Below are 26,416 nucleotides of genomic sequence, written 5' to 3' on the forward strand. Positions count from 1 at the left end.
CCAGGATCCTGCAGCCTCAGAAGTTATGCCCATGGGGGGATCTGCAAGGAGGGTGAAGGGTAAGGGGGGCATTGTGTTCTGAAACAGGAGGTGGGCAGCCAGCTCCCAGAAGCTCAAGGAAGCGATGGACTTTGGCCTATGTCCATGCTTTTCTCATCTGGCCTCCAGGGAAAGCTCTGTGTTTCCATTTCATCCAGCTCAGATTTTTCCAACCACATCAGTGGCATTTTCTTATCTTCCAAGAATCTGCTTCAGAGCTAAAGTATCTTCTTTAAGCCTCTAGAAGGGGCAGCAGGAATGAACTGCTGGATTTGCTGGGGAGGGAGAAGGTGGCAGAGTAAGTTACTGTAGCACAGAGGCATGGAAGAGGAAAGAAGCTCTGTCAAGCTGTCTGTTGTCAGGCCACTGCTTTCCGTCCCCTCCAGGGGTCAAATGTCAGAACTTTATTGTACAGAAGGTGAAAGCTAGGCCCAGAGAAAGGCATGACTGGCCCAAGGTCACAGAGTGGTTTCATAATGAGGTCACAAAGAAATGGCCTCACTGCTTTGAAATCCTAGTTTTCTTCCCCAAAGGAACTTTGCTCAGGAAGTGCAAATTCATGGGTAGTCAGAACTAAAAAAAAGTAAGGCTCCAGAGAAAAAACATCAATCAGCTAGTTCATTTATTAAAGAGGAGTACATCAAATTGCCTACTGTAAGGAGCATCTAACAGTTTGGACCAACCGTTTATGCCCTCTTGGGTAAGGGGAGCATACTAATCTTTGAAAAGAGAATTTCCTAGAAGGGAGTTTTCCTCTCCTCTCCGTCAAGGAGAATATTCTTCTTTTTTTTTTTTTTTTTCCAAACATCTTTACTGGAGTATAATTGCCATACAATGTTGTGTTAGTTTCTGCTGTATAACAAAGTGAATCAGCTATACGTATACATATATCCCCATATCCCCTCCCTCTTGCATCTTCCTCCCACCCTTCCTATCCCACCCCACGGAGAATATTCTAACTGCAAGGCCCAAGGTGCTTGAGTTGGTGGGAGTCAGTGAGATCCTCTGTGGTGCCCTGAGAGCAGGGCCTCCCCTGCCCCAGGAGGGAGAATCAGGCTCACAAGCAGGACTGCAAGGTAACACTCAGAATGCCTGATTTTACTCCCCAGGTAGCCCTGGTTTCCTCAAGTTGAACATCTCTGACCCTCCAGGAAGTCTTGTCCCCTCTCCCCTTAGGTGTTTTCAGAAGGCATATGCATGTAATCTGGGTTAAAGAATTATTTGATTCAGTTCAACATTTGCCAAACCCTAATTATGTATCTGGTGCTGGGGATACAAAGATGAAAAGACTGGGTTTTGAAGGATGAATAGGAGTCTGCCTTGAAGCCCACTGAGTTGCTGTCAGCCAAGTGGGGAAGATCAACCTGAAAACAAATAATTGGAATTGTGTTAGAGCAGGTTTGGCCAACTTTTCATGTAAAAAGCCAAATAGTAAATATTTTAGGCTTTGTAAGTCAGATAGCATATGCCTCACTTACTCTACTCTGCCCTCAGAGTGTAAAAACAGCCATAAACAATACATAAATGAATGGTTGTGGCTGTGTTTCAATAAAATTTTATTTACAAATAGAGTCAGTGGGTCATATTTGGCTCAGAGGCCAAATAATTTGCTGAACCCTTTGTCTGAGGAATGTCATCATAATATGGGAACCAACCCTCCTAAGGGTCCATTTTCTGGTTTGTTATCAGCCTGTCTCACCTGGAAGTGCAAGTGAGAAATTTCCAGAAGCTTCAGCATTTCCAGAAGCTTCTTAAGAATTACTCAGCTTAAACCCTGGATTGAACTCTGCTGTTTACCAAACAGTTAACATAAGGACAGGTACTATACATATAACAAACTGCAATTTAACAGACAGAATGTACGGGAATCTGATGTTAAGGATAATAACTTCTCCATGATGACTTGGTGAATCCTTAGCCAGAAAAACCTCTTCTGGTCCTGTGCTGGTGTTTCTTTTGTGCCACCTCTGCTGCCGGGTTCTGTATTGCCTTCATCATGGTGTGCTGAGCCGAACCCTGGGCTTGGAGACAGACTACCCTGAGCTCAAACCCTGTTTACAGTGCTTGGTAACTGTAATGCCTGGAGCAAATTACTTAGCCTTTCTGAGCTTCTCATCTGTAAAATGGGAATAATAATATCATGCAGGGCTGTTGTAAGGACTGAATATGATAAAAGGATGTAAAGAGCCAGGTAGAGCACCTAGTGCAATAAGTATGGGTTTTCTTCTGCTGATGGCTTGGAATTGTTTCCATGCACTCACCATCTTCATTGTGGGAAGATGACAACTCTCCTGGAGAGAAATCCTCTATGGTTCCTTCCTGTCTCAGATCATTAAGCAGCCGCAGTTGCTCATGCCTGTTCAAGTAGCAGCATACTGAAATTCATGTGCCTCAGGCCACCAAAATTTGCGGTTGGGACAGTCATTCCCAGGCTCCTGCCTTTGCCCTCCCTGCCCCCAGCCTCCCAGGCCATTGCACATCACTGTTTACCATAGCCTGCTCTCAAGCTGTGCTTAAAGACTCAAATCCTGCAGCTATTTGCATAAATCTGGACACCAAGGGAATTGCTCTATTTTACTTAAGCACATGGTTTCTTGTGGCCACAACCTCTATCCAAGGAGCATCTTTTGAATTGACCAAACTGCAAATGCAGTTCAATTCAGATTCTCTTGGTGAAGAAAAAACCCCGGCCGAGATCCACAACTGCTCCTGTCCCCTCCACAGGCCTCACTGTGTGAGGTGTGAGCTTCCTCCTTGTCCTGCAAACTGAGGTCCTCACCCCAAACTGTGGGGCTGGGGTCCAGGGCAGAGGGTGGCGATCATGTTCACACAGGCTCCCGTTGCCGGGGTCTCAGGGTCTGCTCTCCTGGGGAGGGTTAACAGGCGCCATCTGACTCTGAGCCGAGGGGTAGATGGCATGAGTCCCTGGTGGTCACCTTCAGGAGGCAACGACATTTGAAAATCATTTAAAGGTTGAAATTTAACTCAACAAACACGTCTTTGTGTTCACCGTGCTATCTTTTAGGCAGGAACATGCAGGCTGCTCAAACCTAGTTCCGCCTCTGCAGACTGAGTTTAAAAGAGTGTGTGTGTGGCTTCCCTGGTGGCGCAGTGGTTGAGAGTCCGCCTGCCGATGCAGGGGACACGGGTTCGTGCCCCGGTCCAGGAGGATCCCACGTGCCGCGGAGCGCCTAGGCCCGTGAGCCATGGCCGCTGAGCCTGCGCGTCCGGAGCCTGTGCTCCGCAGCGGGAGAGGCCACAACAGTAAGAGGCCCGCGTATCGCAAATAAATTAAAAAAAAAAAAAAAAAAAAAAAAAGAGTGTGTGTGTAGTAGGGGGAAGGGTGAGAGACAGGCATCGTTGTGGGGGTGGGTTTGGGCGGGGCTTCTGGGAGGATGCCGAGCCCATCAACAGGTGCAGGGGATGCAGAATGAGGAGCAGGTTCTGAGGACAGGGGCACGGTGATAAGTTTAGTCAGGGAGTAACTTAGGGCAAGAGCATTTGCTCCAGATCTGAGTTTTTCAGATCAAACTCTCATGTAGGCAGCGGAGCGATGAGGGAAGCGAAGGCTTTGGTGTTGAGAAAGACCCTGAAAGCCAGTTTTACAAAGGATAAGCTGTTTTTCCCAGTTGGAAATCTTTATTGCAAGAGCCAAAAAAGCCAACATAAGCCAGTTTAAGCAGAAAGGGGTATTCATTGGTTCTTGAAACATAAAAGGCCAGGGATATCAGGCATGGCTTGATCAGGGCCTTAGATGGTAGCCTCAGAACCTAGTTTCTTTTGGCTCTTTGCTGTGTTCTCTTTCACACTGATTACATTCTTAGACAAATTCTTTATCATCACAACAAGGATTCTGTTTTCACCTTGTTAGATTCAAGGTCTGCAGTTAGGAATAAGAATCTCATTCCCAGGGATTTCCCTGGTGGTCCCAATGCAGGGGGCCTGGGTTTGATCCCTGGTCAGGAAACTAGATCCCACATGCCACAACTAAAGACCCAGCGCAGTCAAATAAATAAATAAATATTAAAAAAAGAAGAAGAAGAAGAATCTCATTCCCAGGATGCCCAGCAAAGTCTTACTGTATCTCATTGGCTCTGGCTGGTCACATGCTCACCCTTGAGCCAATCACTGTAACAGGGAAAGTGATACAAAGATGGCCTCAGACTGCCTCCAGCCCTGGGGTTGCCAGTTAGACCCCTCGCCACTGATTATATGACTGCTCTCAATAGGCTCCATGGACCTCAAACTCATGGGGCAGGAAGTGGGGCACAGTCTGGCAACTTAGCCAGCCCTGTACTGAGATGGGGAGACTGAGGGCAGAGTGGTGAAGGAACTCATCCCCACACAGGCCGCTGATGTCACAGTCTGCTCTTCACTCCCCCAGAAGGCTCCTGTCACCAACCCATTATAATCCTCCCTTTGGCCTCCTGAAGCACATATTGCCAGCCCAGGTTACCGGGCCTATTTCCACAGCGTCTGAGAACTAGGGTTCCCAGGGTGGAGATAAATAGGGGGTGGGGCTTGAGCTGGATGCTCCATCCCAGCAGGGAAGAGCTATCTACTCTGTTTGCCTTAGATTGAGCAGCTGCTTCCTATCTGCCCCGGGGGATGCTGGTTCAGTTCTGTACCTTAGCTAGGGTTGCCCTTGCTGGCCCTGAGGTAGGGCTGTGATGTGGAACAATCCAGACCCCCTGTCCGGAAACCTCTGCTAATAACCCTTGTTCTGTCTCTGCGGAGGTTAGATAGGAACAGGAGTGACTCTGCTCTTGAGAAAGAACAAAGATCCCATTTTAGGCACAGAAGACCCAGATCTTAGTCCTGACTCTGTTACCTGACTGTGTGACCCGGCACAAGTCACTTTACCCCTCTGAGACTCGATTTCCTCATCCGTGGAATGGAAATATAATACCTCCCTCACAGAGCTGAGAGGGTTCAAAAGCTAATAAATAATATCATACATACTGTGCTGTGTGTGGAGTAGGCCAGATGAAAGGTGTGGTTTGATTCCTAGAGTCCTTTCTTTCAAAAGGAGGATCCACCAGGTACTGAGCTCTGGACCCGCACTACGTTTCCACGGCTGGGGCACAGATGAAAGCTCTCTGCCTTCAGGCTTGGCAGATGTGGTTTTGTACAGGAAACCGCTGCGTGGCAGATGGTGGCAGCTGCAAGGTGCTATCGTGGACCAGAGAGCACACAGCATCCCGGAGAGGTCAGGGAAGGCTTCCTGGGGAGGCAGCCTTGAGGGACACACTTGGAGCCCCAGTGCCCAGCACGACACTGACACTGAGAGCCACTCACATGTGTTTCTTGAATGAATGAATGATTTAGTCACTGTGCAGACCATCTTTTCCTTCTGACTTTCCCAAACCACTTCCTGCATGTAAACCCTGATGGTTATTCCCCAGAGCAAAGCTGGGAAGGGAGAGGGAGAAGGAGGGGTCATGGAGGGAAGAATGGCAAAGAAAGGCACGCTGGGAATTGGACATTCATTTGTTATTTTTGTTTGTTTGTTTGTTTGGGGATGGGGTGTTGCCAAATCAAGGAAGAAATTTTATTTTATTTTACTTTATCATTACCATTTTTTTGGCTGTGCTACGTGGCTTGTGGGATCTTAGTTCCCTCACCAGGGATCGAACCTGAGCCCTCGGTAGTGAAAGCGCAGAGTCCTAACCACCGGACCGCCAGGGAATTCCCAAGAAATTTTCTTTTTGTTTGGAACAAAGTTCCCAAGGTGGTAGGGTGCTGTTCCTGGCTTTTCAGATTGGCCGCTCCTGGTGGCTCCCTTTAATTTCTCAGGACACCAAAGAGACTATCTTTTTTTTTTTCTTTTAACAATGCCATTATTTATTATGCAAGTAAGTCAAGCTCATTGTAGAAAAAAATGGGAAAATATAGACATAAATATTCAAAAGATATTACATTGAATTTATTCATAATTCCATTTGAAGATAACCATTTTTAACATTTGGGTTTTAACCATCTTGACCTCTGTCCCCCACCCTCATGAACAGATAGAGCCATATATTAATCTACATATATTTCACATAAGATATATATATATATAATATATATATATAAATACAGATGATCTTTAAATGAAAGTAGAATCATGCCAGCTGTTTTCCCCCCCAACCAATATATTCGAACAAAAATGACTATGTCTAAAACATCAAACCTTTACGCCTTTGAAGCATTTTGGATGGAGACGTTCTAAAATGGAACTTGCTCTCCAGTCTTTCCCAAGGAGCCAACGTGGGAACTCTGCTTCATCCATGCTCACCGTGGACATGCTGGCTGTACGGCAGGGATGAATGCAGGGCCTGGGAGGCTGTCTAAGAGGCTGTCCAATGGCCCCAGGGTCTGGGCCACACAGAGTGCTTGTGTCTGCTCTTCAGAGTGTGGCTGCTTCCTTCCTTGTGGTCAGTTGTGTCTTCTGTTTTTAATCTGCTGTGGGCTGGAAACCCAGAAAACCAAGCCCAGAGAGGAGCATTATCTAGGTTTTAAGTCAAGTCCTCTGTTGCATGAGGCACAGGTGATTTGTGTTATCAGTATTTTCTTTCCCAGATGTGAGTAAAGGAACACTTCTTAAGTATTTACTATGTTCTGGATACTTTCCATGCCTATTTTATTTAAATCTCATAGCAACACTTTGAGAGAAGTAGCTTAACCCCCTCTTACAAACAGCAGACTGGTCCCATAGAAGTTCACTGCTTTGTCAAGGGCCACTGAGCTGTAAGTGCCAGAGCTGTGATGGGACCTGGTCTGTTTCCCTCCCAAATCCCTGCTTTTCTCCTTGTACCACGTCTCATGCTTGCTGCCAATTCTGGGCTGTTTTGGTTTGATATCATTGCCAGGGGCAGGGCCACTGGACTGGGGAGATGCTTCCGCATGGAGCAGGGCTTGGCTCCCTGAGGCCAAGGTCTGAGGCCAGGCAAAGACCCGTCTCCTCAGGCAGCAGCTCCAGGGCCTGGACAGCAAGGAGAGGCCTGTAGAATCACACATCACCCAGAGAGCCCATGGGAGGGGGCCTCATCAGTCTGTAGAGAGGGCCAGTCTCTGCTTAGCTGACTGGCCTTCTCAGATAGTGCTCATAGCTGGCCCTGCTTATTGGCCTTGATTTGGATTAGATTAATGAGCAGGAAAAGCCCAGGAGAACATTTTCTCACGGTATAAACCAGAGGTGGCAATTGGTAGCTGCAGACCGAATCTTGACCAGGGATGTGTTTGTCTGGCCCGCATGGTGTTTCTCTAACTTTTTGAATTACATTTAGCATTTATAAATTGGGAGATTCCATACTTAAACATCTGGGATTTGGGCTTTTCTTGAAAAATTGGGAGATCTAGCCAACAAAGATGGGTATTTTTTTCATGACCCCCCCCCAGTTGAATAGTAACTGCCCCAGTTAGATGGTACCTGTGCTCTGTGGTCAGCCACACCCCATAATGACTGTCCTTCATCTCACCTGCCTGGCCCCTGAAGGATCTGAATTTGTCGCCTTTACACGAATCCTATTTTTACAGAAGCTAGTTGCCAATTAAAGCAAAGCCTTCTTAATCTGTTTATTAGTGATATGGTTTCATTCATTAATTAATTCAGCCAACATCTAGTGAGTGGCCATTATGTGTTTCACCCTGTACTGGATGTGGGTCATAAAAATATGAATATTTATTAAAACAGTCATAAAAATGTGAATAAGGTATAGTCCCTGCTGTTGAGGTGCTCAAATTCTAGCTGAGATGGGGCCTGTGCAAATTGCTCTGGGAGAACAGAGAAGTGTGGTAAACTGAATAATCCTCCCCTGCTCCCCGCCAAGAAGTCTGTGTCCTAATCCCTGGAACCTGTTACCTTAAATGGAAAAAGGACCTTTGCAGATATGATTAGATTAAGGTTCCTTAGATTTGGAGATCATCCTGCATTAGCTGTGTGGGCCCAGTGTAATTCCAAGGGTCCTTATGAGAAGGAGGCATGACAAAGTCAGACAAAAAGGAAATGTGAGGATGGAAGCAGAGGTCAGAGAAGAGAAAAGATGCTACACTGCTGGCTTTGAAGATGGAGAAAGGGCCACCAGCCAAGGAATGTAGGCAGCCTCTAGAAACTGGAAAAGTAAGGAGATGGATTCTCCCCTAGACCCTGCAGAAGGAACACAGCCTGCTGATACTGATTTTAGCTCACTGAGACTGATTTTGGACTTCTGACCCCCAGAACAGTAAGATAATAAATCTGTGTTGTTTTCAGAGACCAAGTTTGTGGTAATTTGTCACAGCAGCCATAGGAAACTAATACAGGAAGGGAGAAATTTTTTCTAGGGTGAATGAAGGAAAGAATATTTGAATTAGATGAATAGGAGTTCGTCAGGTATAGAAAGGGGATGGAAGGCATCCCAGGCATAAGGAAGAGGATCATGCAAAAGTTATAAAAAAGCAGGGCATGTTTGAAGGTTGGCTATTTGTTCATCGTGGCTGGACCATAAGGTGTATGATGGCTGAAACAAGAGATGAGGCCAGGGAGAGGGGCTGGAATCTTGACTTAGAACTGGTTACATGGGAAAAGAGACCAGTTCTAAGTGAGGATTTCTTATAATCTCAAAGATTATAAAAAAGGGAAGGGTGATCCAATTTATGTTTTAGAGAGACTGCTCTGGCATCTTGTGGATGGTGGTTGGAAGGGACCAGACCACAGGTAAGGAGACCAATGAGACTGTTGTAGTGACCCAGGTCACACAGAGCCATGGCTGGGATGGTGGCTACGAGAAAAAGCGAAGTGAGCAAAGACACCTGAACTAGGATTGACAAGACTCGGAAGCGAACTGAATGTGGGGAGTGAGGACTGCTGGGTTTTTAGCTTGAGTGCATTCGCTAGTACACAGGAGTGGGCTTGTGGGAGAGTAGGGCTGGGGGCAGGAAGAAATGATGGGTTCTGTCTGGGACATGGTGAGTGTGAGGGGACCATAGTGCACATGGGAAGAGCTGCCTGAAGGGCTCAGTAGTGTGCTGGTAAATGTTCAACAGCTGGCTCTCTGGGAAAAAAAAGACTTTGATATATAGCATTTGCTGACTCCTGCGATATAAATATTCCCATCATGACCAATTTTAAGTTACTAACTCAACATCACTAAATGTGGAGTTAGGAAGAGGTACACAGTCAGGCACCAGCATACCACTGGAGAAGTTCCCACAAAGTACAAGAAGGAAGGGCCTAAAAATCCACCTCCTTCCCAAGACAGGCTCAGTGACTCACTGAGGCCACACACCTGGGGAAGGTAGGACCAGGCCCAGAATCTAGGAGGCAGCTTCTGGCCCTCCATTGATTAGAGGCAGCATCAAGCCCTGCTGATGGCCCCTTGGTGCCCTGGTCAGTTTTGCAGACCCGGGAATACCATGTGGTCCTTGACCCCAGGACAATGACTCATGTCACTCTGGAGTGAGTGACTCAGGGAAGAGGCTGCTGGGTGGCCTGGAACAAAGAGAACTGGGAGAGATTTATTTCTCCTGGGAGCTCAAAGGGGGGCTCAGATACTTTTCTGCTGTTCCCTGTGCCTTTGAACTGCCTCCGATTAAGCAATTGCACATATTTCCAAGAAGAAAAAAAATTTTTTTCAAGTGGACTTAGTTTTTAAAAAAAGAATTGCTAAAGTGAACAAGCTGGAGAGGAAAGCTGGGGAGATGTTCTGGCTTACTTCCTGTCCTGGCTGAGGCCGGGGCTGGGGGTGGATAGAGCTCTCGCTGTGACTTGACCACTTTTCAGGGGGTGTGGAACATGGATCCCAGGCATTTCAGGGTTTCTCCAACCCTCCCCTTCTTCCAGAGTGGCATCTAAGGTCCAAGGGGCTTCCTGAGTGCCAGAGAGTCGGGGTGAGGAGGGCGCCCATCATTTGACAAGGTGATCCTCCTGTTTCTGTCAGTCCTTGCTTAGTAGGTAACTTCTGAACCTGCCTTTTCAAGGCACCTTCAGGTCTAGCAACTGTCTGCTCCTAGGTGCACAGAAATGATTGTGTTCTCCGCCCTGTGCTCCCCACCCTACCCGCTGTGAGGATGGCTAAAGGCCTCATCTATCAAGTCATATCAAATAGCCATTTCCTCTCTCTGGGGTCTTCTCCTCTGGGTTCTGTCTGGGAAATGGGGCCCAAGACCTCTCTGCTCTCAGATTTGGGGATCTTTTCCCACTTCCCCAGGGAAGCAGGGCACAGGCCCCGTTCTCAGGGACTCACCAGAGTCTACCCTCTCACTGCTTCCTCTCCACTTTTCCTGTCTTTCCTTTGTCCCATAATTTTACTAGTCTTGGGTTGGGGGGAGATTTACCATTACTTAGGATGTTTTTGCCCAAATCCTTTTTTCTGTGCACTGAGCCCTTCCTGTTTCCCTAAGGGCTAGTTCTTTGTGATATATAAGGCAGAGATAGACTCCCTTTCCTCTATCTCCTGCTGCTACAACTGCCCCCAGCCCCCCTCCTGGGCAGTGAGCACAGAATGGCCTCCCTGTTTGCCCGAGGGGAAGGGCAGTGGGGGAAAGGAGATGTGAGGGGAAGCAAGGAGTCTGTTAGGATTCCAGACATGCCACCTCTCTTGAGTAGCCCCTGCACCTCCCCCAGCAGCTGAGCATCGTGCACACTCCTGTGCTCTTCCTCTGAGGGCTGACCTGGCCTCCCCTCTTGCGTATGGCCCTGGCACAGGTCTCAGCAGATGCTGGCTCACCCTCAGGGCTAGAATGGGTTCTGAATCAGGGGAGGAAGGCACCCCCAGCCAAAAGAGCCCGTGAGAGACCCTTGGGACTGGAGAGCGTGGCCAGAGTGTGCAGACTCCAGGCCAGAGTGTCGGGAGTGCTCAGGGACTCCTTGCCGAAGCACCGCTGGGCCGCAGCCCCTGTACTCCCAGCCCCTGGACCAGAAGGGTTGTGGTGCCGAGGAGAGGTCATTGAGGGGGTCCCTTCCGGTCCCTCATCCTCCCCTCTCTGTTGCCCCCAAGGCCCCTTCCTTCTACCCTTCTACACCCCACCCTTGCTCTCCACTCCTCCTTTCAATCCAAATCTGCTTTCAGGATGGAAACTTGGGGCTCCCACTGACATGCCGAGGACTGTGCCCCCTTCAGTCATCCATTCTCCCATTTATCCTGTGCAGCCTGAGCACTTGCACCAGGTCTCAAGCTAGGTTTCATCTCTCCCTTGCAGAATGACAGCCTCTGTGCTTTGGGAGTCAGCACAGTGGTGGCAGAAAGGTCAGGGTCTTTGGAACCAGATAGACTCAGGACTGACCACAGCACAGATCTGGGACAGGCCACATCATAGAACTGAGCGTAGACCCAGGACTGACCACCACACAGAGCTTGGATGACCACAGTGCAGACCTGGGGCTGACCACAGTACTGCATGCTGTTTCTGTAAACCCACCACTGCAGCCACTGGTTGCCCAACAGCAGAGTGAATGGCCCCTGGTGGGTTTAATTCCAATTATGTTTGATGGTCTTTTATCTGATTGTCAGTACAGAGGAGAAGCCCTGGCCAAGCCAGGACTCTGCCTCCTCAACTTGCCAGAAACAAAGCCAAGAACTCTGCCACCCAGGATGAACACCAAACTCTCTGGGCCTTGGTTGCGTTTTGGTGATGCCGCAGCTCAGAGAACTCAGCTGCCCGATTCAGAGAATAAGAAAGGAACTCATTGAGGGTATAGTCTGTGCAACACCCTGCGTGTATTTCCTAATTTAATCCTTACAACAACTTTAAAATGTATGTACATACATTTTATGTATGTATGCCTCCATTTTACAGATGAGGAAACTGAGGCCAAGAGGAGACTAATCCAGCAAGAAAGAGGCAGAGGGAGAATTAGAACCCAGTCTGCCAAGGTCCAGAGCCCTCTCACAGCATCTCAAGGTTAGGAAGCAAGATAGGGCTATTGTGAGGGAGACCCCAACTTGGACTCACTTGTGGGGTACAGGACTCAGCTCCGCAGTTGGCCAGGTCTAGGAACCCACAGAGGCACCTCTTAGCACTTTGAGCTGATCTCTGATGCCCAGGGAGATTTTCCAGGTATATCCAGTGCTGCCTGGGGCGGACACAGGGAGCTGGGAACATCTTCACTCACCCAAGGTCAGAGGCACTGCCAAGGGATGCCTGCTTTCACAGCATGGACACATCAGCTTATTATTTACTAAAAGCAAACCTTTCAAAATAAGAAGCCAGAAGGCTGACATGTGTAGTGGGGCTGGGGGGCAGGGTTCTGGGACCTTCTCTGGCTGCTCCTCACTCACAGGTGAGACTTTGGTCAAGTCCCTGCCCCTGTCTAGGCTTGTCGGATGGGAGCAGGGGTAGGACTGGCCCTTCTCCAGTGGCCTCCTTGTCATCCTCTGAGTTTGCAGAGGGACTGAGAGGGATGTGTGTGCAGCCACCCCAAACAATTCCCTCCATCGAATTCTTCATCTAGAGATAGACCAGTGGTATTAATAGCAACTTAATCTCTTTCAAATTCTTTGTGCTGCTAAAATGAAAGCAAAAATTCAAAGCTGGAAGAACAAAAAAAAACCCTCCCTTCTGAGAATTCTGAGTCACTCCAGAAAGGTCAGTGGAGTCTAGGTTAACTCATTATTTCCCAGAAGGGCCTCTGGCTCTTCCGACACCCAAAGCTTAACAGAGGGAACGTGAGAGCCACTCAGTTTGCAGGCTGTGCTCCTGGGACACTGTGGTTTCAGAGCGGGGTTTGGTCTCTTCTGGACTGGTCACAAGGCTCTGGGAGAGGCATCCCAGGGGCCACTGTAAGAGGCCACTGCTTACCAAGAATGCCACCCATGAGCTAGTGGACTTGGCCCTGCAGGGAGCTGGGGAGTCAGACTGACCTGTGGTTGACTTCCAGCACTGCCACTCATGGGTGATGCGACTTAGGGCAAGTCTTTGAGCCTCCGTTTCCTCATCTGTAAAATGAGACTAATCATAATGTTAAGAATAATAGTACTTACACTATCCACCTCAAGGCTTGCTGAGAGCACCAAAGGGGATGTAAAGGCCCTTGAGAAATCATGACTCTTAATGTTGGCCCCTGTGCCTGCTGGCACGTAGGCAGCCCCACAGGAAGCCACCCCCCTCCCATGACTGAGATGGGCAGGATGGAGGTGTTCTGCCACTTGTGGATGGGCATGCCTGTGCTTTACGGCTGCTCTGTCAGAACAGCCCCCTCCTGCCCTCTCCCCACAGCCCACAGGGTCCTACAGCAGCTATTCCCAGGGGCAGAGTCTCTGCTACTCACTAACAAGTGTGGGCCTTTCTGGGGTGAAAGGTAGGATGGACAAACTAATGGACAGTTGTATAAATAGAAGATTAAGAAGTTGAGTGGTTGAACGCATGGACCCACAGACTGATGGATGGATGAGTGGGTACGCTTGCCACCCTACATAGTGGGGATCATGCAGCCCCTGACAGTGGGCCCGCTCTTTTGTCCCTGTAAAACCCCTAGCCTCACAACCTGCTGCTTCCTCTCCCCTGCCCCACCACTATCTTATCCCCTCTGGGAATGCACCCTGCAACTCTCCCCTGCAGGACGGCGAGAACCCCTGTGGCGTTCAGCTGCTACATACTAGCAGACCTCCTGGTGGAGGGGACGGAGTAGAAGAGGGGAGAGATGAGGGGCCTTGAATCAAACTAGCCTGGGTTATAATCCTTGGCCTGCCACTTATTAGCTGTGTGGTCTTGAGCAAGTTGTTGCAGCTCTCTGATCCTTAGTTCCTTAATATATAAAATGGAAATAATAAACAAGATAGCATCTGAAATGCACCTCGCATAGTGTCCGATATTCAGTAGGCGACCTAGAAATATCTGATGAATAAAAAGGAATAAAAGTATATTAGTTTGCTTTCTTTAATGAATAACCAGGGGCAGATAAAAATATTTAAATGTGGTTTAGAAGCTTTTGGCCTTTTCGGTGACACAAATCATTGGATAGTTATTCCAGCAGAGGCTTTGATAATTTGTGCCGGGAACAAAGGTAGCTGGACCAGTCAAGTTGCTTCACTTCTCTGCACCTCAGTTTTCCTTCCTGTAAAATAGGCCGAGCTGTATAGTTAAGCGCTGGCTGGGGGCAGAAAGAGTAGAGTCCAAAGGGCTGATGGCTCTTGGCAATGACCCACCTAACGCTTTGCTGACCAAGCTGGAGAGGCAGCAAGAAGGGCCCTGAAAATGGGTTAAAGAAGGAGCGGCTCAGAGACCAAACATCACTAAATATTTTCTCCTTTTTTGGGTCGTTGCTCTAGATCACCACTTCCTGGAGACTATATTCTAAACTTTGCTGTGATGGATGCGAGGTCCACGTGCCCACGAGCTCCAGAGGAACCCAGATGTCACCCTGGGGGAGGGACTCTGCTCTTACCTTGCTATTTTAAGCAGCGAGTTTACAATAATGGATGGGAGAGAAAGCGATGGGGCAGGAACAGCGTGGGAATGGCCTGGGAGGATGGGGCTGCTGGGGCTCCCCCTGAGGGGCTTGGGGTTCCATCCTGTCAAGGGTGGGACCTCAGCCAGCCTCCACTCTGCTTTATCCTGCAGCAGCTGACACCTCTTAGTGCTTGTCTGACTTAATTCGTTTCTGTTTTACTTTGCTTTCTGACCCAGGGACTGACTTAAGGTCTTTCTTGAAGAGCAGGAGGTGAAGGAAAGGAAGTGGAGGTATTTCTGATGCGACTTTGGAATTCCATGGTCCTAGAATCCTATGGGATGGGGCCCTCAAATCTGTGGTTTTTTGTGATTAGGAGGAGATCAGGATTTCAGGGACTCCCAGGGTTGGAAAAGGCCCCTGAAGTGGGTTAGGAATCCTATGACCCTTGCCCCAGCCTTTGATGAAACTCTCCCAGGAATGGGGAGCTCATTACCTTAAAGAGTAGCCCATTTCATTTTCCGATGGTTCCAACCACTAGAAAGTTTTCCCTTGCCTTGATCTCACCTTTCAGTCATTGGCCATGCATCTACCCTTCGGGGACAATAGAATTACATGAATGGCTTTCAAATATCTGCAAAGAGGTTTTATTTCTTCCTGTACCTTCTCTTTTCCAGGCTAAAGGTCTTTAGTTCTTTAAACACAAATTCTTGTCCTGCTTCCCCTTTTTTTTTGGCAGTACGCTGGCCTCTCACTGTTGTGGCCTCTCCCGTTGAGGAGCACAGGCTCTGGACACGCAGGCTCAGTGGCTATGGCTCACGGGCCCAGCCGCTCCGCGGCATGTGGGATCTTCCCGGACTGGGACACGAACCCATGTCCCCTGCATCGACAGGCGGACTCTCAACCACTGCGCCACCAGGGAAGCCCCTGCTTCCCCTCTTTTGAACATGTCCCAGATCATCTGAATCCCTCTTAGCATGCAGAGCACAATACACTTCATGTAGATTAAGACATAAAAGGAAAGTAGAACTGTCAGCTTCACTGTTTTGGAAACCATACTCCTATTAAGACAGCCTGGATGGACTTCCCTGGTGGTGCAGAGGTTAAGAATCCACCTGCCAATGCAGGGGACATGGGTTTGAGCCCTGGTCCGGGAAGATCCCACATGCCGTGGAGCAACTAAGCCCGTGTGCCACAACTCCTGAGCCTGCGCTCTAGAGCCCGCGAGCCACAACTACTGAGCCCTCGTGCCACAACTACTGAAGCTCGCGCATCTAAAGCCCGTGCTCCACAAGAGGAGAAGCCACCGCAATGAGAAGCACACACACCACAACGAAGAGTAGTCCCCGCTCGCCGCAACTGGAGAAAGCCCATGTGCAGCAACGAAAACCCGATGCAGCCAAAAGTAAATAAATAAAATAAATAAATTAAAATAAAATAAAACAGTATTAAAAAAAAAAAAAAGACAGCCTGGAGAGCTGCACACACATCACACATCATTTTAAGAGTTTTCTTTGGATGTGTAGTGCAGTTTTCTGGTACAATTGGGGTTTGTGGGTATTCTTTTGCTACCCTCAAACTCTGTTACCATATGCTTTGCCCAGCACCACTGTTGTCACTGTGGCTGACATCCAAGTCAAGGTGATAGTAATCAGTCCCAGAGCTCACCTTTGGGCAAACCCAATGCTGAGTTTACTTATACAGAAACAACCTGAGCTGGGAGGCACAGCATGCCCTGGCCCCAGAGCTCTCATTCCCAAGAGCCAGGTTAAATCTGTCCTCGTGGCCATGACCCACCGTCCTGTCTCACCTCCTCCACTAGGCCTCCAGCTATTCTGTTCAGAGAAATTCAGTCAGCATTTCAGTGTTCATGATTCAGTCTAAACACCATTCTAGCGTGGACTCTTCCCTAAAACCGTATTCCACTCGTCCCAATTTCTGGAGTTAGGGACCCTTTTCTGGGATCCTGCAGCTTCTCACTTCCAAAGTGTTTACCTCTTAATCTTGTTTTCCAACTTCCTCCCACCATTGGACTCCGTGTTCCTTGAGGGCCAAGACCACATTTTCATCATCCTTATGGTAGAGTAGGTGTGAGTGTTGGTGGTGAAGGAATGAATGACTCTGCTCACAGATCATCTTCTTGAAATGAGATTTCTTGAGCCGACCAGCAGGGGTCACCCCAACTGTTTCAGAGCTGAATAGGGCTCCCTGTCCACCGCAGAGAATGACAAAAGCCAAGATGGTGGTCACAATGACTAAAACTCCGGGGCTAAAGTTCTCCAGTTCTTTAAATACAAGTCAACAAGCATTTCTGGATGAAACTTCTGGGTATCCGTGATCAATAAGACCCCTTGCCTGCCTCAGGGAGCTCAGTCAAGAGGTGTGTGTTAGCTGGGGGCATCTGTCAGAGCTGTGGCTGATGCCACATCTGAGCTGCACCATAGCACTCTGGCTCTAGGGCCTTCGCAAGTCATTTCTGTGGTACAGGAAGAACACTTGGTGTCCTGGGCGATGGCAGGGCTTCCTGGCTTCTCTTCCTGCAGCCTCCAGCAGACAGCATCTTGCGTAGGACCCAGGGTATAGTGGATACTCAGTAAATGGCAATGTCCTTCGTTTGCCCTGTGTGTGTCCCAGCAGCCCCCTGACTGCAGCCGAGGGCAGGGTCTGAGGATGACATCTGCCTCTGGTGCCTTTCATCTGCTGTCTCCCAGAGCAGCTCCTTCAAGGAACCTCTGAAGTTGCAGAACCAGGCCGGTTGTTGGTTTTTCGGGTCCCTGGAGGTGTCATCCATCCCCCTAGGGCAGGGGACCTAAAGGAGTTTAGGGGTGGGAAGAGCCCAGGCAGAGCCCCCTGGACCTTCTGGGCTGCAGAACAGCATGCAGGTAGCCTCTGTGAGCACCTACTCCATGCTGGGTGCTCTGTCTCTTTTCATCCTAGGGACAGTCCCACATGGGAGGCATTCTTATCTCTGTTCCCCTGACGAGGAAACCAAGGCTCAGAGGTGAAGCAAAGGTTCAAGGCTACACAGCCAGTGAGTGGCAGAGTAAAGACTCAGATCTAGGTATCTGGTTCCAAAGCCTGTGCTCTATCTACTATTTCTGCTCTCCTGCCTCTCCAGATGGAGACCTGACATGACTGGCCCCCTTTTCTAAGAGGAAGCAGAGGAGCCAGACCCATTGGCTCAGGTTTATTGGAGAGATTTTGGTCCTACACCTCTTGACTGGCAAGAAACATGAAAGTGTGAAAGCGCAGTTAGTACTTACAAGTAACAGTCGTTAGTAGTTACAAGTTAGTACAAGTAGTTACAAGTTAGTAGTTACAAGTAAACCCAGTTCAAACTGACTTAAACACTAAGAGACTTAATTGTTTCTGTAACTGGCTAGTTCAGAAAGAGTTTCAGCTGCAGGTGAGCTTTGATCAGGGCTCCAGCTCCGTTTCTCTGCAGATCTCCTGGGTCTGCTCTCCTCTGGGTGTGTCAGATTTCTCCTCAGTCTGACCTTCCTCGTGGAAGGAAAATGGCGTCTGCAGCACCAGGTCTCACATCTGCACACTCTACCACCCGGAGCAAGAGAAAGCATCTGGGTCCCAGAGCATTGCCACATGCTCATTGGCTTAGGCTGGACCCATCGTCTATCCCTGAGCCAGTCACTGAGGCAAGATGGATGAGATTATGCTGACTGGAGTCAACCCCGGCCAGGCCTTACCCTATGGGGAGGGTTAAGTGTAGCTTTGGGGAAGCAACCCAAGGTTGCTGAGGGCAAGCACTGCACAAGGCACAGGAGACTCACCCTGGCTGAGCCTCCAGACTGATGACTTTAGCAGGCCTGACAGGTCCAATGAGAGCTGTCCTCAAGTGAGAGAGCCCTGTACTGAGGGTTAGGAGAGCTGCTGAAGGGCATGAGGTGAGCCATGGGGCAGGAAGTTGGGAGACACCATCCTTTCCTGCTCCCCCACCTGGCCAAGCAAGGCGGTGTGGTATAGTGGCCTCCAAATCAGGAAGATCTGGATTCAAATGCTTCATTCTTTGTATGGTTTGGGCAAGTGACTTCTACTCTCTGAAGCAGTTCTCTCATCTATAAAATGTGAAGAGTGATGCCTGCATCAGAGGCCATCGTGAGGATTAATTTAGGTGATGTCGGTAACGCTCCTAGGATGGTGCCTGGCACCCGGTAGCTGCTCAACACATGTTTGACAAATCCAAGTCTGGCTCCCAATGGAGTGTCCTCCATCGGCCATGGCTTTGAGGATTTCGAAGCACTCTTCTCCCTTCTGGGATCGCTGTGTTTACTGTATGGCCCAAATTAGATGCAAAATCTCTGGGTCACCTCTGACTTTGTAAACAGAGCGAGGGAGCAGGAGGAAATGCAATTCCAAACGCCCTCTGCTCGCCTACTTTAGCCCTTGTTGATGCAAACTCAAGCAGGCTCTCTCCGCGGCTTGTGGCACCTGGAAACGGGACCCAGCATGGGTCAGGGATGGGAGTGGATTTGACTTGTCCTTTTGGCGTCTCCTCAGCCTGTGGAGCCCAGGCCTCCTGGAGCATCTTTGGGGCTGACGCAGCGGAGGTTCCGGGCACGCGCAGCCACTCCCACCAGGAGGCTGCCATGCCCCACATTCCCGAGGACGAGGAGCCCCCTGGAGAGCCGCAGGCAGCCCAGAGCCCGGCCGGCCAAGTAAGTGCCTCCCCCCTGCCTGCAGCCCGCCCGGCCCGGGCCACGCCAAGCGCCCTGGGCTGAGGCCACATGGTTTGCTGACAGCCTGTGCAGGCTGCAGTGGGCCTGGGGAAGGTGTGCGGCTTCCACGCCGAGGAATACATACCTAAAGGTCGTTTGAATTGACCAAGGTCCCCACACATCCTGAGAGTGCTACCTTGTAGGCTGTGTCTGACTGAGGCCCCCTGGGAAGTCACACCACCCTCCTAGGATGGAGAGAGGCTCGGAGGAGGACCGTCAGCATGGAAGGCCTCATGTATCAGGGTCGTGGGCACAAGCACCAGGTCACTTAAAGTGAATCCACTTGAAATGAAGGTCAAAATTCCTCAGTAAATAGTGAAAAAGGGTTTCAGTGAGATTTTATTATAAAAAAGGAAATGATGAAAGTGAATTAAAGGGGCTCATTGAGGTTGTATTGTACAAATGAAATGGTGAAGACAAGTTATTTTTAGCTGTACATATTACAAAATATAGCTTATATGCTAACTTTTAGAATGAACAAAGAATCTTAATCAAGTGCGTTGACTTTGGTATTGGTATATTTTTTATGCCAACAAAATGAGCTTTTCATGTGTTATCACAACCTTCACATTTTACTTTATAGCACCTTCATTAAGAGATTCTGTTTGTTTAATATTTAAAGGGTTCATTCATTTTCCTAAGGACCTCTTTCAATATCCCTCAATATTCAAATCATTCCCTCATGAAGAACCCATCTTGCCATCATCCTCACAATTCTGACTCCATTTGTTAACTGGTCCGGCTACATCTGCTGCTCATTGGTCTAAGACCTTGTACGTGAAGTTCTCAGACATGGTTTTGTGAACTTCGTGAACTTTGCAGTTGGTTTGCACTGAACTTATATCATCCTGTTGTATCTGACACTTCTCCAAACTGCCCTGAGCCAGAGGGATAGACACTTGTTAAGTGAGGGAAGCTTGTACGAGTGAGCATTAATTTGACAAGTGGGCAGATTCTTAGTGAATAGTTTCATGTTATGATGACATTTGTTTTCTTTACACATCATAACTGTGGGAACTAAGATAATAAACGCTTAGAAAAGAATGGCCTCTTGTATCCCCACATCCCGAGCTCATGGGATTGAGATGTTGCAGAACTTGGCAGCCTTGGAGAGCCCTTGAATTTCGAAACGACAGCGAGCCAAGCCCCCATGCCTTTGGCTGCAGGCACCAGCTCAGGTCTTTATTGAGCCCCGCTCCCAGAAATGTCCTGGGCTACGGTAGGTGCTGCTTGCCAGTTGCTTTCAGTGGCTCTGAGCTGTTCCTCTGCTCCTCCATGGGTGACATCTAGTCTTCCCCGAACTGTGTGCTCTGCTATTGCTCCCTTCCTGCAGCTGCTGTTCCCTACCACGTGTGGACCGTTTCCCCAAAGAGTTGCCAACAGTGGACTGTAAGGTTTAACCAACAAAAAAATTTCCTAGTCTACTGAAAGCTTGGAGTTTAAAGAAGCAAAGGACAACACAGAGTAAAATACATCCGGATTCAAACGTCACGGCTCCCTATCCTCAGGTCACAACTTTCTCAGGTTCTGTCCCCTTAGCATCCCCACCTCCCAGCCCTGGACCACTTCTTGCTGTGGTCATCCCTGACCCCTTCCACTTTACTCACAATGATAGTGCCCTTAAGCCGGACTCTGATGCAAAATCTAGCTCCCGAATCCTGGGCAACTCCCCCAAACAGCTGCCATGGCCTGCTCCCCAAGAATATAAGTGTTCCTAAAAAATAAATAAATGAAAGATGGGCAGAGATGGAACTCCACCCTCAGTGAAGAGATCCTTTTACAATGAGTTCAGTTCCTTTTGGTTCCAAACCTCTCTAATTAAAAGACACTTCAAACCTTCTCCTCAAGAAACACAAAACCAGACAGCACAAAAGCCCGCTGGCCTTTCTGACCATCGTGGCTTCAAACCACATGTAGGTGCAGCTTCACTGGGGCAGAGGTGAGGGTGAGTTTCTAGGGCTGGCCAAGCAGGGGGAGGGCCCCATGAGCTCACCACACAGCTGAGGGTTAGAGACCCCTAGCTGAGCAGCAGAAACTCCAGATTCTGGGCCCCCACAAGCTCACTTTCCCTGTGACCTTGAACTAGGACCAGACTTCTATACTATAGACCATGGGCCCTCATGGTCTCTGAAGGTCCTTCAATTGCTCAAGGAAGACAAGATAATAAAGAGACTGTTTGCAGGTCCCAATAGCCTCTGCATTGCCAACATCCAGTGGGAGAAGGACCCACGAGGAACTCAGGTGAGCTGGAGCCAGGATGCCCAGATCCTATGAGGGAGGGCCATTAGCACAGGATTTAAGAATGTGGACTCTGGAGTGAGACCACGCTGGGCTCAAGTCACAGCTCCTCCACATCCTGGTCAAGAGACGTGATGCTGAGTCTGTTAACTTTCCTGTGCCTCTGGTTCCTCGTCTCTTCCCCGGGCAGGTGTTAGTGGCTGCCTCCTGGACTCTTGTCTGTTCAGCCCAACCCTTGAGGACCTTCTTTGGCCTGAGGGACCATGGAGCTGGGGCAGGTTAGACCCCAGACTGAAGGCCACATCAGATTCAGTATTATTTTATTCTCTGCCCCGACTGACAGGCACTGGGCCCCCCTGAGTTCTCCAGAAGCCCACGGGCATCATCAGTGAAGGGGATCTCCCTCTACTGCACCTATCAGATGACCCACATTGGGCTTCTCGGGAGGCCACAGCCTCAGGGGAGGGTCAGGCCTTGTGAGTTGGGCCAGAGCCTCCGGGGACTGAAGCCTGAGTCCCTGGGAGCAGCAGAGGCCACAGAAGCAGGGTTGGCCAGGAGGGCTGGCTGGAACTCCCAGTACTGTGTGAATTCCCACTCTGTGAAGCAGGCAAAGAACAGAGCATCCTTCTGACTTTACGGCTCCCCGGGGTCCAGCCCTACTTCTGGTTCCTCAGGCCCCAGCCCTCATTTCCCATCACTGACACGAGCACTAGCTGAGGCCTTCTCACACAAAAACACAAAAGCTGTAGACCTAGATCCTGTTTTTCTTTCTGCACGTACACGTGCATACACACACATGCACACACACATGGATGCTAAACACACTTTCACACACACACAGACTCACACAGACAGACGCAGACAGAAAGGCAGACCCTTTAGGACCCTAATCAGAAGCTGTAATCAAAACCCACAAAGAAATAAAGCCTCCTGACAATGCACTGTGTGAGACTGCATCCTGAGCAGTGTTTCCTGGGTTGGCCCTTGAACAGGGAGGAGCTTAACGGGATGAGCTTGTAGCCAAGGGGTTCTTGCAGGAATAGAAGCTGTCAGGACAGAAGCCTAGGACCTTAGGGGCCCCAGAATGACAGGCCATCAGAGCTAGAAGGGATCTCAGGTCACAGGAAGTCCCTTCCTCCAAAGGCAGGCAAAATTCTGCATAGTGTAAGTCACCTGGGAGCTTGTTAACCCCAGATTCCTCTGCCGACCTAGACCGGCTGAACCAGAGTCCCCTGGGGTGGGTCTGTGCTGTGGTTGGCAGCTCTGTTTCCTGGTCCAGCTGGAGCCTGACTCTCCCTCAGTTCTGCCCTCACAATGGCCTGTCGTGGGGTGAAGACCCACAGATACAGGACGGCAGTTTTTGCATCTTCCCAGAGCCTCTCTGCCTCTGGTTCCTCCAGACTTTGCTGCCATGACAGCCTTCAGAGCGTCCTCCCACCCCTCCCCTGCACACATACCAGCCTGCCTCTGCCTCACCGTGGGGCACCAAACTTGGCCCCAGGCCCCAGGGACAGTGTGACCAGGACACCAACTGTTTCCAGGCCTGTGGCCAGCAGCCATATCAGAAACTCCACTCACTGGGACCACATGGCCTCCTCAGAGGGGCCTTACAAACCTGAAGGTGTGGGGAAGTTCTTATTAGCTATAAGAGCCCAATTTTCACTGGCTCTCACTTCCACCTGGAAAACCCCCCATCCTCCTCCAAGGGTTTCAGGAAGCCCCCAGGGACAGGTCAGTGCTAGCTCATAAGCTGACCTCACATCCTTCACATCATCTGCTCCAGCATCCCTCTGACCACCACTCCCTGACCATCCCCTCACCCTGTTCTCCATTATCCGCAAAACCACTAATAATAGCTAACCTCGTGCCAACAGGTACTACACTATTAACTCATTTAACTTCCAAGCCACCTTATGAAGTAGGTATCATCAGCCCCATATCATAGCTGAGGAGACTGACGCACAGAGAAGTTAAGTACCTTCCTCCAATGTCACACAGCTCGTAAGTGACAGGCCCAGGATTTGAACCCGGGCAGCCTGGCCCCAGAGCCAACACTCTTAGTCTCTGCCCTGCTCTGGGGCCTCTGTGAGAGGTGCCTGGACCAAGGGAATACTGTCCTCTGCTCCCAAAACCACTTGTCTGAGAGGGCCAACCTGGGCCCTGCAGAACTCACCACCACATAAACCCCGAAGCACCACAGCTTGTGGCCCTGGGTCTCACCAAATGCCTTCTGCCTACCATCCTCTCAGGTGTGTGAGCCCGTGCAGCCAGGGGACGAAGCTCCATGTCACACATCTTGCCCAAAACCCAAGCTGCCCCTGCCCCATCGTGTGCAACCCCCTTCCTCATTCTCCTTCAGTCGGATGATGAAACAGCCCAGTTGGATGGGTACTGACCCCTAGAAACCCAGGCCACTGTGCTGTTCCTGCTTCAGGCCACAAACACCTGTTACTCTCACCCCAGGCCTCCCTGAGCACCTACTTGGTACTGCACTTTCAGATCCTCTAGACAGAAATTGATGCTTAACCCTCATATACAGCAGCGTCTGGTTGACAAGATCACTGCAGCGCTCAACTAACCAGTGGCATCCCTACTCTCAACCCAACCCCTATCCCTAATGTTAGTTAACTAAAAATGAGGTTGGAGTGTTTTTTGGAGAAGCAACCCTCTGCATGCGGCCCTAAAAGGAAGGGATCCGTTTGTGGAGCTCTTAGAAGCTCTGACCACGAAGCTGTGGGGTCTCCCCTTGTTTTGGCCCAGAACTGGAGAGCATGGTAGCTGCCACCATAACAAACCTGGAACTCTCTTCCTGCTTAGCGTAGTAAGAGACCCATTCAGTCTTACCACCATCATTTAAGAAGGGTCCTTTAAGAAGGGTTCCAAGCAGTGTTCCCCAAGCAACCAGGGAGTTCCGGAAGGTGCAACAAATGCTTCCATTCCATAGGAACATGAGATACAAGCTATGTGGCAGAGTGGAAATGGCCTGGGCTTCACACCCCTGTGTTACAGTAAAAGCCTGCACCCTCCCGACTAACCCAGTGAGAGCCCTCATACCGTGCTTCCTATGTGACAGGCACTGCTCTCAGCACTTTACATACAACAACACTAAGAGGTTGGTATGATTATTATCCCATTTTCCAGGTAGAAAACTGAGGCAAGGAAGTACACTCTAATCCCTAGAAACTGGGCAGTACCTTGAATACTCCACTTGAGGATTTTGAATTCATACTTATCTCATCCCACCCTTTGCAAAAACAGCCTCCATTCAGATCTTCAATGAAATATCTTCAAGTAAATTATCAGTAAAGCATTAGAGTCTGATGTACAAAATATTGGAGACATCTATTGGGCACCTGCTATGTGGTCTCATCTTCCAAGGTAGATATTATTATTATCTCTATTTTATAGAGGAAGAAACTGAGTCTTTGGGAGGTTGTGTAATTGTCGAAGGTCATATGGTTGTGTCGTGGTTGAGTGGAGATCCAAACCCATTTCTGCTGAGCTGTTCCCGCCACCTTTGTCTCCTTCCCTGGCTCCACCCAGCAGTAAAACCAGTGTCCTGGACACCAGAAGCCCCAGGTATGGGAGGCAGGTGCTTGATGTCCCATCCTCTATGGAAAAGAAGCTTGGAAAGGGTCAAGAGGACTGTTCCACCAGGATGGCTTCTAGTGGTTCTGGTCAGAGAGTAAGAGCTATGAGATAGTAGCTGTAGAAGTGCCTAGGACAGAGCAGAAAGTGCTTTGGAAATGTTGGTTGTTATTACAGATGGTCAGGAATGTACATTACAATTATTTGTCCTTGGTTCCTATCGTGAGCAATGGAGTAGCTTGTCATTTTTTGTCTCTCTGAGTTCCCTGTCAGATTGCATGCCAGCTACTTAGGGTCAGGGGCTATGTGTGTGTCTCCAACCCTCAGCATAAGCTCTAGTGTGTTGTAGGAGCTTAGCAAGGGAGGGAGAGATGGATGGAGGGAGGGAGGGAGGGAGGGAGGGATGGATGGATGGATGGTTGTGTGGATAACTGGCTGTATGGATGATTAAATGCCTAGAATTAAAGGAGGAGGAGATGGACAGGAGGGAGGAGGAGAGGATAGAAGATGATGGATGAATGGCTGGCTGGCTGAGTGATACCCCCCTACCCCACAAAGTAAGGCTATAATAGACACTGTGAGCACTGTTACACTCCTGAAGTCTGTGACACGAGAGTAAAAACAGTGATGAAGAAGGCAGGATAATCTCGGGGGGAGGATGTTGACCCCTGACTGCTAGGAAGAGACTGGACAATGGCAGGAAAGAGGGTCCACGGAGGCAGGGCAGGCCATGGGCGCATGGGGGGATCCACACAGTGGGCACTGGGAGCCTTCAGGAAACCGGGATCTGGTCCTCAGCACTTGGCAGGGAGGAGCCCCAGGTCCAGCCGAGCTCAGCAGAGGCACTTCTGCTCTCTCCCGTGCTCTTAGCACTCGCTGTTGGAATAATCATTTGTTTCACAAGTCCGCAGAGAGTCCTTTTATGCTGTCACGAGAGTGCTAAGTCCTCTTTGCGGCCAGGGCCCCCTATCCAGAGGCAGTCCCTGTTTGCCCTCCAGGCTGTGAGAGAGGGACCTGGGGATACAGCTGCAACAGTGCCCACCCTCTGTCACCATCCTCACTGTCATTTTCACCCTTAAAACTAGCCTGGAAAAGGGGGATTATTAGCTCCACATAATGTTTGAGAACTTGAAACTCAGAGAAGTTAAGTGACTTGCCTGAGGTCACCCAGGTGAGGCTCCAGTGTGGACCTCCCGACTTCACCACCCCACACTGCCTTCCTGCACAGTCCTCTTCCAGGCTGTCTGCCAGCATCCAAGCGCAGGAGCTAAACTCCCCACTCCTGCCTGGACTGGGGCTGGTCTGTTGCCCAGAGCTTCCGAGCCAGGCCTAGTCACATGACATTGGGGAAAGGAAGCTCATATTCCCGTCTGTACCACTGGCCTATATTTATCCCTGCACCCAGGCAGTTAGGAAACTGTTGTGCATTCCTGGGAATTTATGAGCGAAATAAACATCTAAATGTTTC

At 49.5% G+C, this 26,416-nt stretch overlaps 1 protein-coding gene across 8 annotated transcripts in view; it reads left to right on the forward strand.

Annotated features, from left to right (window-relative positions):
• Positions 1–26,416, forward strand: part of IRAG1 (inositol 1,4,5-triphosphate receptor associated 1) — a 178,313-nt gene that overhangs the window by 81,141 nt on the left and 70,756 nt on the right. For 6 of the 8 annotated variants that reach the window (XM_049713589.1, XM_049713588.1, XM_033404521.2 and 3 more), the window contains one exon: positions 18,905–19,062. The exons of the other annotated variants lie outside the window; for them this stretch is intronic. In XM_049713589.1, the coding sequence (XP_049569546.1) occupies positions 18,994–19,062 (69 nt within the window). In that variant the 5' untranslated portion in view covers positions 18,905–18,993. The remainder of the gene's footprint in view (positions 1–18,904; positions 19,063–26,416) is intronic. 8 annotated transcript variants of the gene reach the window in all.

Source organism: Orcinus orca, chromosome 8 (assembly GCF_937001465.1).
Source record: "Orcinus orca chromosome 8, mOrcOrc1.1, whole genome shotgun sequence".
NCBI classification, from domain to species: domain Eukaryota; kingdom Metazoa; phylum Chordata; class Mammalia; order Artiodactyla; family Delphinidae; genus Orcinus; species Orcinus orca.